The sequence below is a fragment of the Tamandua tetradactyla genome, chromosome 4, assembly GCF_023851605.1.
Source record: "Tamandua tetradactyla isolate mTamTet1 chromosome 4, mTamTet1.pri, whole genome shotgun sequence".
NCBI classification, from domain to species: domain Eukaryota; kingdom Metazoa; phylum Chordata; class Mammalia; order Pilosa; family Myrmecophagidae; genus Tamandua; species Tamandua tetradactyla.
The window spans coordinates 59886387-59899224 of NC_135330.1; the positions used below are offsets into that span (position 1 = coordinate 59886387).

Sequence of the window (12838 nt, forward strand, 5' to 3'; positions counted from 1 at the left end):
ATTAAACAATATGCTTATAAACACTAAGCAGGGCCGTAACAAATATCATTATGCTTAGGAGAATGAAAATAGCTCAACAGGTCTAGAGTAGAGGGTGGGTTTGAAAAGTGGTGAAAAATGAGAGGCAGGGGCAAAATCATGGTACAATCTGTAGGCCAGGATATTTGGATTTTCTTCAAGGCAGTGAAAACCATTGAAAGAGCCATTGAAGCCCAGAAGGAACTTGATCAAATTTACGTAAAATAAAATAGAACATTCTTCTAGAGCTGGGATAGAGGTCTTGTAAAATCCGTTCTTCTCCTGACTTTAAGAGAGCCACACACAGTCAACACGACAAGTAAACTCACTGCCCTTCCCCTATGTGGGACATGACTCCCAGGGGTGTGGACCTTCCTGGCAACGTGGGACAGAAATCCTAGAATGAGCTGGGACTCAGCACCAAGGGATTGAGAAAACCTTCTCAACCAAAAGGGGGAAGAAAGAAATGAGATAAAAGAAAGTGTCAGTGGCTGAGAGATTTCAAACAGAGAGGTTATCTTGGAGGTTATTCTTACGCATTATATAGATATCACCTTTTTAGTTAAGGTATGTTGAAGAGTCTGGAGGGAAGTGCCTGAAATGTACAGCTGTGTTCCAGTAGCTATGTTTCTTGAAGATGATTGGATAATGATATAGCTTTCGCAATGTGACTGTGTGATTGTGAAAACCTTGTATCTGGTGCTCCTTTTATCTACAGTATGGAAAGATGAGTAAAACATATGAATTAAAAACAAATAATAGGGGGACAAATGTTAAACTTAGTAGATTAAAATACTAATGATCAATGAAAGGGAGTGGTAAGGGGTATAGAAAAAATAGGGGAAACAAAGGCTTAAATATATTGGTCAGATGGAAATACTAGCAGTCAATGAGAGGGAGGGGTATGGGGTATGGTATGTTTGAGTTTTTTTTTCTTTCTTTTTTCTGAATTGATGCAAATGTTCTAAGAAATCATCATGGTGATAAATATACAACAAGGTGATGATATTGTGAGTTATTGATTATATACCAAGAATGGAATATTATATGGTAAGAATGCTCGTGTATGTTGCTATGTTTGAAAAAAAAAAAAAAGAGAGAGAGCCATACAGGGATCACAGGATGGGTCCTAGAGCTACCAGACTGCCTGGGTTCAGACCTCAGGTCCCCTCACCTGCTGAGTCTTTAGGCCAACAGAAGAATGTGATGAGGATTAGCTGAGATCATCTAAGTACTCAGTAAAGGTTGCATGTTACAACACTTATTTCCAGCTCCAGAAGGCCAGCAAATTGAATGATGATTCTCAATATCATTTGCCCCAGAAATTAAGTGACTTTACCAAGGCAACCCAGAGAGTCTAGAAGCCATGGGATTAGCTGCCAAACTCTTTACACTCAGCATATGACTTGACTGGGGGGGAAAGTTCAACACTGGAGGACTGAACTGTCTGAGCCAGACCATTATGCCTGGCCTCCCTTTTGAATGGAAGATAGTTGTGACCTTTTGGGTCTTTCATCTGCAAGTGGAGGCCTGCCCAGAAAAGATTCTACTACCACAAGAGCAAATTACCTTGACAAGTCCCCTGATGCTGTAATTACCCTCTCCCAGAAAGGCCAGTGACCTTGAGTTTTCACTTTTGCCTGTGCAATCTCCATCAATAAAGGTTTTTTCTTGTTAAATCTTGCTCTTGTTGCCAGGTACACAATGAATGTGCCTGGTCTCCATCACAGTTGAGGTACCCATCACAGAGTGACTTTGCTAATGGTAGATGGAGATGTGGGATGGGAGCTAAGTACCTTAGTAGAACTGCCACCCCCCACCCCCAGCAGGGTCCTGAGGCAGCAGACACCGGAACCTTAAGAATGCAGTTGAAATACATTTCCAACTTGACTAAATTACTCAAACCACTTCAGAAGGAAAAAAATATATTCCCTCAGTTCTTTAAAAAAAGAAAAGCTTCTATAAGCCTCACCCAACTGGCAGTGGGGAAAAAACCCACCTCTGTGGGAATCATCAGCAACTTTTGAGTATTTTGGAATGGTTTGCAGCTTTGGGGACCTACATATCCAGAGGCTAGTCCAAGCATATTCAGAGGCCTTTCATCTTTTGTTTCTAAGGGCCCAGACTCTGGAACCAGACTGAGCTTGAATCCCGCCTCTTCTATGTGCCAGCTGGATGGCTTTAGGTCTTAATTTCTGTGAATCTGTTTCATGGTCTTTAAAATGGACATATTACCCACTCACTGGAATGTTGTAAAGATTAAATGAGTTACTATATAACAGTTCCACCCATACCGAGTGTTATCTTGGCTTTTATTATTTCTCAGTTATTTCTGTGCTTGCAATGCCTTTTTCCTCAACTTGCCCTAACATTCTTGTTCTGGCTACATTGAGGGTTTCTAAAGGGGCTGAGCAGATTCTTGGACTGTTTTCCCTTGTAGAGTATTTGAACGTAGCCTCTCAATATTCAAGAGTCCCACTCTGAGAGCAAGGCCTTTCCTTAGGCAGATCAACACTTTTACTGGAACAATTTGGAGTCAATGCTCCTGACTCACCTTAGGTGCTGCTTTAGAGATCTGCAGTCAAACCAAACTTATTGGAGGACAGGGGGTTGTTGAGGGGAAGCTAGATTAAGGACAAAATACCGGTAAGGATCTGGCAAACCAGTCTTTTTAAATGCCCTAGGGCCCCACCCTCAGCTAGGCCAAGTGACCGATTTGGCAATATCCTAGTTCATGTCAATTCAGATGTTGAGCTTTCTGAAATCTCTCTCTTCTCTAGTTCTGTTACAATTTGTACATACCCAGTAGAGCAAGAATCTGAAAAGACTTGTTCACATAGCTCCCTTCCACACTAAACTTTGAGCTCTTGTGGGTCCAATCTCTGTGTTCTATACATCCCTGAATCTATAGAATCTAGTATAGGATTAAGAAGGAGGTGGTCAATATGCTGAACACATAATTGGGATCATCACCAGCTTAAGAACTGCCTATGTCAAAATGAGAAACCAAAGCCTGATTTCCAATTTTAAGTCTATAGCCAAAGCTGGGGCAGGAGCTGAGGAGAGAGACACTCTTCCCAATCTTCCCAGAAATGGCATGAGAGCAGAAAAACTTTGAGGGATTGCAGAAGATAGATGCTTAGGCCAGGACCATACAGAGGCAAAGAAATGGGAAGTGACCTTGGGCTTCTCAGTCTTTGAACCATTGCCTACCTTCCAGTGAGCACTATCCCAGCACTGGGAACTGCGAAAGAAAGCAGCCCAAATCCTAGTCCTCTGCTGCCCTCCTCTGTTGCTTATTAGAAGTTCCTGATGGCTTGTCCTTAAGGGCCTGGAAAACACCAATTCCTCTCTTCCAACATCCTCCCCATCATACCCCCTGGCTTCAGGAATTATTGTTAGAAGCACGATAACTGTGATTGCCATTAGTTCAGACTAGGAAATGGGCCACCGTATTCTGGGACGAAAAAAAAAAAAGCAAAAAGTAAAGAACAGTAGACTTGGGCATAGCCTTCCCTTAACTCTGGAGTTTCCTCCCTCTAAGGATCTGGCAGATTTGGAGTAAAAGAAACACTGACCTGCTTATTTCAAACTCTAGAAGTAACAAGTAAGGGCACAATTTTGCATCAAAATGCCAGTCCTCCACCCTTATCTACAGGGAAATATTAACTCACAAAATGTTTTAAGAGTTAAATTATATACAGCCCTTAGAATAATGCCTGGCAGTTGGTGTTATAGAAGTGGCTTAAAAGAAAATGCCCCTTGAGGTGGTAGAAATCGTGAATGGGAAAAGCATGGCCTGTGCATTAACAAGACATGGGTTTGAGCGCTGGCTCAATTGCTCGCTGTGCGTTTTATACAAATATACAAATAGAGCGGTACACTGGTGGCTCAGTGGTAAAATTCTCACCTGCTGTGCAGGACACCCAGGTTTGATTCCCGGAGCCTGCCTATGCCAAAAAAAAAAAAACCATATATAAACACACACACACAAATAGTATCCATATTCTAGGTCAAGTCCAGCACCCTCCAAGATTGCTTCCTCTCAGTGCTTAGTCTATAAGCCATCTAACCAAGAGTTCCTATAGACACTTCCCCCAAAGGCCTAGTCATTAATATGTGCTGATTCGTTGAATCTTTTTCCATAGAGGGTGGGGCTGTGGGGGAAGGAATTAACCATGAAGTTTCCAATCAATATACCTCAGTCCTGATTTAAAAAGCCGGCCTCTCCCTGCGATCATCACATAAATTGTAATGCCTATGGAGGGAACTACCTCTAAACGTAGAGCTGTGTTCCAGTAGCCATGTTTCTTAATGATGATTGTATAATGATATAGCTTTCACAGTGTGACTGTGTTATTGTGAAAACCTTGTGTCTGATGCTCCTTTTATCTACCTTGTCAACAGACAAGTAGAACATATGGAATATAAATAAATAATAAGGGGGACAAATGTTCAAATAAATTTAGATTGAAATGCTAGTGATCAATGAAAGGGAAGGGTAAGGGGTATGATAAGTACAATTTTTTTTTCTGCTTTTGTTTCATTTTTCTGCTTTCGTTTCATTTCTTTTTCTGAATTGATACAAATATTCTAAGAAATGATCATGATGATGAATATGCAATTATGTGATGATATTGTAAATTACTGATTATATATGTAGAATGGAATGATCAAAATAGGAATGTTGGCGTTTATTTGTTTTTCTGTATTTAAAAAAAAAATTTTTTTTTAATTGTAATGCCTGTATCAGAGGACCTATATCATTTATCTCTATACTACCGATATTCCTTTAATCTATAATTCTGTTCAAAGACAGAAGATGGAGGGTGCAATGTGCATAGACCCAAAGCATTCTCTGTTAGAAAGGGCTGGGCTCTATAGCTCTTTATAATCTTCAGATTGCCTAAATTCACTGTAGTTTCTTCCCTACCCTGGCTAACATAAATAAGAACTGACATTAAAATGTCAAAAGGATGCATGGCACTTATGGGAAGTGAATGGTGCTATCTGTTGGCTAAGTCTGGAGCGGCAGCCGGAGTTACCTTAAATCTGGTAGCAGCTCAGGGAACAAGTACCCAATGAACTCTGGAAAATAAGACTATTGAGCTGAGAGCTTGCATGCTTAGTTCTTTGAACTCTCTTCTCCTTTGGTTTCCTAGACACCACTTACTCTTGATTCAGTAATAAGTCCCACTCCAAGTTGTTCACTCTAGCTCGCTGAAGTCTGTTCAGGGCCAGAGGTGGAGGATGGATATGGAGTGGGACAAAAATGAAGTTTCCCAGGGTGTGGGAACTCACTCATGTCTACCATGACCTCTGCTAGACAATCTCCAGGAATAACTGGCTGCGGGAACTTGTGTCCAGGATCTGCCTCCTCATGTTGAAACTTCCTAACTGAAGATACAAAGGGCGGCTCTGAACAGAAGCACAGCTATGACTCCACCTTGGGGGTCTATAAAGCCACCATAATTATGGATCACACCAAGGTACTGACCATGTGTTCAGTTTCTGTAGGGAAAAAAGTGATCTGAAGGCGGGCCACGGTGGCTCAGTAAGCAACAATGCTCGCCTGCCATGCCAGAGGACCCAGGTTCGATTCCCGGTGCCTGCCCATTAAAAAAAAAAAAAGTGATCTGAGGAATTTTGCTCATTTTGGGTGATCATTTCAGGGCTAATTAGAGCCACTAAGTTTCAAACATCTTTAGAAAAGAAAAGCATCTTACAACCAGACCACAAACTCTAGGTTAAACTCCAGGCCACATTTCCTCACTCTATTTACCTGCTGCCTGGGAGCAAGAGGAAGGTTTGGAAGCAGGGATAGAGGGATGAAGCAGGTTCACCAAGCTCAGAGTCAGTATTTCCATTTCTTTGAAACCAGAGAGAAACCATAGACAAGGAGGCAGGAGGCAAACAGAGCAACAGGCTCTCCCTTAAAATAAGGTTAAGGCCCTGATCAGTCACTTTATTCCAAAGTCAGTATCTCCTAGTAACTGGCTTGGGCAAGTTACTTAATCTCTTTAGTTTTCACACCTGTGAAATAGGAATACTTGCCCAAGTATTTGCTGTCTACTTTGAAGAGTCATTTTAAGGATATGTAGGTAACCATAATAGGTGGTTACTCAAAGTTAAAGAACAAAATGCCAAGTGTGCCATAACTGGTCGGTGGGTGAGGATAGCTCCAGAGGCTATGGAGTCTCTTTAATAGCAGCTGCCTCCTAAGAGCTTAGAAAGTCTTGTAAAGTATTCAAGTGACTTTAAATCTAGGTAGACACTTTCTTAACCAACTCAATTAACCTAAGTGCTAAGTTCTTTCTTAGCGCTGGTGGTCTTGATCTGCTAAGCACTTATGGCTAGCTCTCTAGAGAGCTCAACTCTCATAAAGAGCCCAACTAAAAATCATCAATAATGCATTACAGTTGTGAAAGGTCCTCACCACCAAACTACATTCTTTTAGTTTATTAAATATGTAGATGATTTCGTTTAAAATCAAATATATCTTCTCTGTGTTAACTGTCTTTTTAACTACTGAACAACTTGTCTTAATCATATATAGAAGGGGTTTTCTTTTGTTTATGTTCATATTAGAATTATGATCAATGAAAAAAAATTTGGCAGGGGCAGACAGAGAACTAAATAGTTGAAATTACCCACCCCCAACTCTCGCTAGGTAAGTTTGCTAGGAGCTAGATTTGCAAGGAATGGAGGTGTGCCTTTGGGCATCTGTTTTAAATAGAGCAAACAACTTGTTTCCTCCAAAATGCAACTTTTTAGTTTCCCTATTTTCCCATCCAAGGAAAAGCAAAATAAAAACACATCAAATTTAACATATCCCCAACCCTTAATCCTTGTAACTAATCCAGAACTAAAACAGGAAGCTGGATTTTGTTATGTTGACAGTTGGCTTTAAACATTCCATTTACATGAAAAAAAAATGTAAAGGTGCTTCCTTTGTAAACCATCTTGAAACATGAAAATTTGTTTACTTTAGATAAATTTGAAGGGAGATGGGAAACATAATACTTTACAAATTAATTCTTTACATCTTGAAAATGGATTTACAACAGTATTGTTTTATACAAGTTCCTGCTTTATACAATTTCTTGTTTAAGCAGCTTTTCAATAACATTTCTATTACATATTACACATGGAACCTCTCAAGAAGCCGAGAGGCTTAAAGGAGCCACATACAAGGGAGTGGTAACAAGAGCAAAGGGTGTGAAGCCGTAATTCTGGTGCTTTGGAGTCACTAGGCATGGAGAAAGTACCTCTGATCTTCATGGAGCTAAAGACTGATACGATCTTCATTGCTTTCCTCAGCTGTTCTTCCCAACAGGCAATTTTTCATCACAAAAGGACTGTATTTTCTGTGTTGTATCAAGGAAAGCGCATTTGAATTATGGGAATTATAGGCTGACCTCTCGCATAGACTAACATATTTATGTCAGTCTGCTATTAAATTAATAATCAGCTCTGGCTTAATACTTGGTGATGGGCAATGATTTTTTAAAATATTGTTGTCCATACAACTAATGCAGACTATGGACTATAGTTAACAGTAACATTCTTTCATCAATTGTAACAAAGGCACCATACCAATGCTAAGTGTCAATAAAAGGTGGGCAATAAAGGATATAGGATTTTTCTTTTTGGAGCAACGAAAATATTCTGAAATTGAATGTGGTGACGAATGTACAACTCTGCGATTATACTGAGAGCCACTGATTGTCGACTTTGTATGGATTGTATGTGCGAATAAAATGGTTTTTTTTTAAACTAAGCATCAGGCAGGCCATGATGGCTCAGCAGGCAGAGTTCTCACCTGCCATGCTGGAGATCATGGTTCAATTACTGGTGCCTGCCCATGCAAAAACAAAACAAAAAACCAAGCATTAATAGAGTAAAATCTTTTTTAAAGTAAATTGAAGTTGCCTGGAGCTGGCAGCAAGTGGGATGGGGAGTGACCAGCTAATGGGTAGAAGGTTCCCTTTTGGGGTGATGAAAATATTCTAAAGTTAGATTATGGTGATGGTTGCACAACTCCATAGATACACATTCAATTATATACTTTAAACAGGTGAACTTTACGTATGTAAATTATAAATGGCTAAAGAATTAAAAAAAAAATTGTTGTCCAATTGTATCTCCTGTTACAGATATGTATCATCTATAATCCTTTCCAGTGGCATTTAATGGCAGGAAACCTAGGCAGGAATGAGGCCAGCAAAATAGCCATGGGTGCTAATACCAGTCAATGACTGCTAAAGCCGAAGTAGGTCTTCAATGGACTGCTAAATTTCCACCAAGATTATTAGTGAAAAAAAGGAAGAGACAGAAACCTGTTACAAAAGGGCCATGAGAGAAGCCAAATTTTAACACCTTCCAGGTAGGAGTCCACCATTCTCAGGCTTATCCTGCAATATCCAAAGGATCATATTCCTTTTTATGGTGGGAGATAATGGCCAGTTAAGTGCATCTCAGACCTTCTGCCACAATACATGATCCAAAGCCTTAAAGATCTCATTTTCTTAACCTCTGCATGACAGAATGAAGCAGGAAAATTCAGGTTCTGATCAAAATCCGCCACCACAGGTGGCACTTCGGGTTTTAGGTTAACCTTGGAAGAGAAGGACACACCCAGGACACACAGGTATGACTCTGAAAATAGGTCAATCTCCTTTACAGCTAGTCCAAATCACCACAATCTCTAGGCTAGAGGCTACAAACAAGCAATAAGAAATTCTGCAGTCTGATCTGAAAGGAAAATACACACACACAACAGTCACTGAGGTAAGGTGAATGGTGCCAAGTTCACCTGATTCTTTACCTACTGACCCTTCTGGCTCAGGTGCTAATCTAATGCAGCTCCTCTTCCTCTCTCCCACCTCATATACCTAGAGGACTACTGAGATAGAAAACTGAAGTGTCAATTTCTCTGTGTTTATCTTCTTTCCTCCAAAGTCCACAAGTTTCTCCAAGGTACAGTCCAGCTTCGCTGCTAACACACAATAAAACTGGTTTTAGATGACAACCAGGTCATTTAAATTTATCTGTGTGTTTGACAATGTGAAAGGTAGGTAAATGTATCCGTGTGTCTGATAATGTGCAAGGTAGGAAAAATACTATAGGAGAATGGGAAGACAAAGCTCAGGCTTGTCATTCACTAGCAGTATAATTTTGGACAACTGACACCCTCTTTAACTTTGGTATTGTCACATGTAAAAAGATCAGTGGCTTTCAACTGGTGAGAGATTGGTTCAAATACACATATGCCTGCCTTTCCCCACTCATCCAGAGAGACAGAGACTCCTATCACACCAAGGTTGCTATTGTGAGGTATTGTGTACAAAATGCAGAGTAGAAAGAAAAATCTAGTATGAGGGATGGGAAGTACAAAGTTTCTAAAGGCAAAGGATTTATCCTAGTGGCAGTGTCCCCTTCAAGCTTACTTCCTCAGTGGAAAATGAGAACTGGGACAGTTGGCATCTTGTCCAATGTCAGGAGGTTCTAAGAATTTGGATAATAAAAAGGCTAAACCACTATTTTTCTAGATTGTACTCTGGAGACTATATTCTTCTCTCTTGTCCCTCAAGTCCCAAAAATACAAGGAGAAACATCACAACAACTGTGGGAAAACTGCAGACAACTAGGAGTCATTCTTAAAGAGATTTAATTGTTTGAATTGCATAAAAGGGGATAGTACATTTAAATCTCTGCTACATCACAAACTGCTATTTTTATTTTAGTTGTTGTCGTTTATCTTATTAAAAATCTACTAGTTCCCCATCTTCAGGTTTATGGCTGTAGAATGTGGGGAAAACAGACATTCAGAACAGAACAGAAAAAAGTAAGCAAGTCTGTTCTGTTCACCAGAAAGCCTTCTCCACTGCAGAACAGGAGGGGAAAGGAGGAAAGAAATGGGCTATTCAAGCCTTGCAAAGATAGCTAGAGTTAGACAGACTCAGGAAGGACATCAGGAAGGCAGATACTGGGTGTTGAAGAGTTTCTTTTCAACCCATACTTTTCCAGCCTTTATGAGGATGTCTTCCTTAGATTTCCTTCTAATACCTCCTAACCTTAAACCAAATTTCCCTGTCAATAAAAACATAATAAAGGCATCCTTTTCTCAGGACTGATTTGAGGATTGATTGGCGTACTTAGCCAACACCCCAAGAACACTTATTAAAAAAAACAACATGGCTTTTAAAAGGCAGTTCTATTCTTTGAAGACTGAGGTGTCCTTTATTAGTGGGGGCTGTAAGGCCTATGACCCACCAACAGAGCAGTATACAACATAAGAATCCCTTAATGTTGTTTGCAGGCTGGCATCCATTACTACTGCAGCATGGATGGGGAAAAGGCAAAAGCAAGCAATCCCTTTTTACTTTGAGAAGCCCAAAAGGTAGAGGGGCAGAAGAAGCTATAGTCTAATGGCTCTAAATAACCAGCATTTAATGTTATATTATGACCAAGGATTTATTCCACACTATAAACTGCAACATTTGATACAAGCTACCAAAAAAAAAAAAAAGTGAGGGAAGAAGGGGGGTAGGGAGAAAGCCAAAATACAGCTGTAGCAATTACTTACAGAGCAGTGTCTTTTCTACATCACTAGTTCATCAGTGACACTAGAAACTAGATATTTGCATTCTGTACATCAACCAAACACTAAAGTACCAACACACTGTTCAAAGTTTTGTTTTGTTTTGTTTTAATTCCAGCCACTGAAACCAGACATAGAAATTATTGCTCAGATAAATAAACCTAATCTACCAGGAAAAACAAAAAAGTAGATAAAGAAACAAACAAAAAACCCAAAAGTGAAAAACTTAAGTTCCCCAATGTGGTAACGGAGTAAACAAGAGAGAGATTCCTCAAATGAGGATTTACTGGAATTTCTGGTGCCTTTCTGGACACTGAAACCGAGTTGGACTCTTAAACCGGTAAATCCCAGACAGGGTAAGGTTTAATGCTGTACATGAAAAGGTGCAAGCTTCAATGCCTTCTAAATTGGTGGAAACCCCTGCAAAAAACAGTCAATGTTTCAAACCTCAATAACCACAAACAGCTCTTAAGGAAAAAAAATACAAAAGTGTCAAAAAATTTTTTTAGTTGTTTTTTCTTTTTTTCAAAGAGTTCTGGAAAAATGATCCCATAGAAATAGCACCGTTTACAGGCTGGTTTGAATACCAGTCCTGTAGCTTTGCTGAGAAATTGAAGAAATCTTCTTGGTTGGAGTCCTGAATTACAATAAGTGGGAGTGTTTGTTTTTGTTTTTTTACTTTCGGCTTGGTGTGTCCTTCACAGTACAGCGCACACAGATGTAGTCTTCTTTCTCTGCCATCTCTGGAGAAACACCAACACAGACCTGATGAAACCACTGATTGCAGCTGCCATCACACTGGACCCAGTCCACCTGGTTACAAAGAGCAGGGAGATGGGGTTTTCAGAGGAAAAAATGTGATTCAAAATTGGGCAGGCCAGCCTCAAGAAATTCAGGCCGTTTACCACTAACGGCCACTGTCCCACCAACGGGACCTCTGGCAAAACAGCTAAGCCAAATGAAAATAAGCTGGTTCACCAGCCAAAGCAACTGAGTCAAAGCCATTCTTCAAGTCATGACTGCTTTGGCGTTAAGACAGCGTAGCCCTGTTATAAGTAAGCAAAAGGGCATTACATCGGCATCCCTCCCACCTTCTTAGCGCCAGGAAGGTGAAAGCTGGAGGAGCAAGAAAAGGAAAAAGGGAAGAACAAGAGTTTCTTCAGGAAAAGGGAGGAGACCCAGGAACGATGGTAAGAGCAGAGATACCAATGGGGGGAGGGCTGAGCAATCCATTCAGATCAGCTCAAGCAGATAAGCAGAAGAGAAAGACCCAGCGAGATGAGGTCTAGCTTACAGGGTTTCTGAGTTTAGGGAAAGCATGTCCTCTATGGCCCAAACCTCACTGACCTCATCTCCTTCTGGCTGCAGGCAGCTCACAGCTGGGCAGATGGCATCTTCATCCTCAGAGTCTTCCTGTTCAGAATAGGATGTGTCTGAGGGTAGGGAATGAGTTTCGGCCAAACGGGCTAACTCATAGCTACGCTCTCTCTCTAACTTGAAATTGTTCATGTCCTTGGGATGGCTCAGTTTGAGTTTCTTCTTTTTGGGGGTCCGCATTTTTTTAACTCGATCCCACCGTTCACCAGATAGGCCCTCTCTTTCCAGGCCTCTCTTCAGTCTTCTCTCAAAACTGCTGATTCCATCTCGCTTCCCTCGGCAGCAGTCATTCTGGATAGAAGATAGGCAAATTCAATTTTAGCCTTCAGTTGCCTATTACTAAAACTGGCAAATCTAACAAGAGAACACATACACTAGAAACCAAACCAACCCCCACCAACACTGAAAAAAAAATACACAGGGGTAGGGGGGAGAGCCGCATACAAGTTAAAGACATGATTAGCCTTAATTAGCCAACAAGCACCAGGTGACAGAGATGTTAAAAAGGAATTTTCTTTCCACCAATCCATGAGTAAGTGACTGACTACTATCAATTTTTATCTAGGTGTTAATGTTTATCCTTTGACCTATGAGCTTCTAAGGGACCACACTACTGACTTCCTTCTTTTAGAAACATATATCCACCCCTTACAGGAGAGGTAAGGTGCATTAATTGAACATAATTAATAATGGTCCTCCTATACCACTTGGGGTCATAATGAAAAATAAAATTCTAAATGCCAATATGAGCCCTTACACTATCTCTACTGAGATTCTTCCATAACATGGTTTCAGATCATCTTAATAAGTTTCAGTTCCAACTGTATTTTCAAGGGCTCT

At 40.4% G+C, this 12838-nt stretch overlaps 1 protein-coding gene across 2 annotated transcripts in view; it reads right to left on the minus strand.

The window, feature by feature from the left end:
• Positions 1 to 9671: 9671 nt before the first annotated feature.
• KDM5B (lysine demethylase 5B) overlaps positions 9672 to 12838 on the minus strand; it is a 118612-nt gene continuing 115445 nt past the window's right edge. For both annotated transcript variants that reach the window (XM_077157413.1, XM_077157414.1), the window contains exons 26-27: positions 11969 to 12289; positions 9672 to 11434 (exon numbers count right to left, since the gene is read on the minus strand). In XM_077157413.1, coding sequence (XP_077013528.1) covers positions 11297 to 11434; positions 11969 to 12289 — 459 coding nt within the window. In that variant the 3' untranslated portion in view covers positions 9672 to 11296. The remainder of the gene's footprint in view (positions 11435 to 11968; positions 12290 to 12838) is intronic.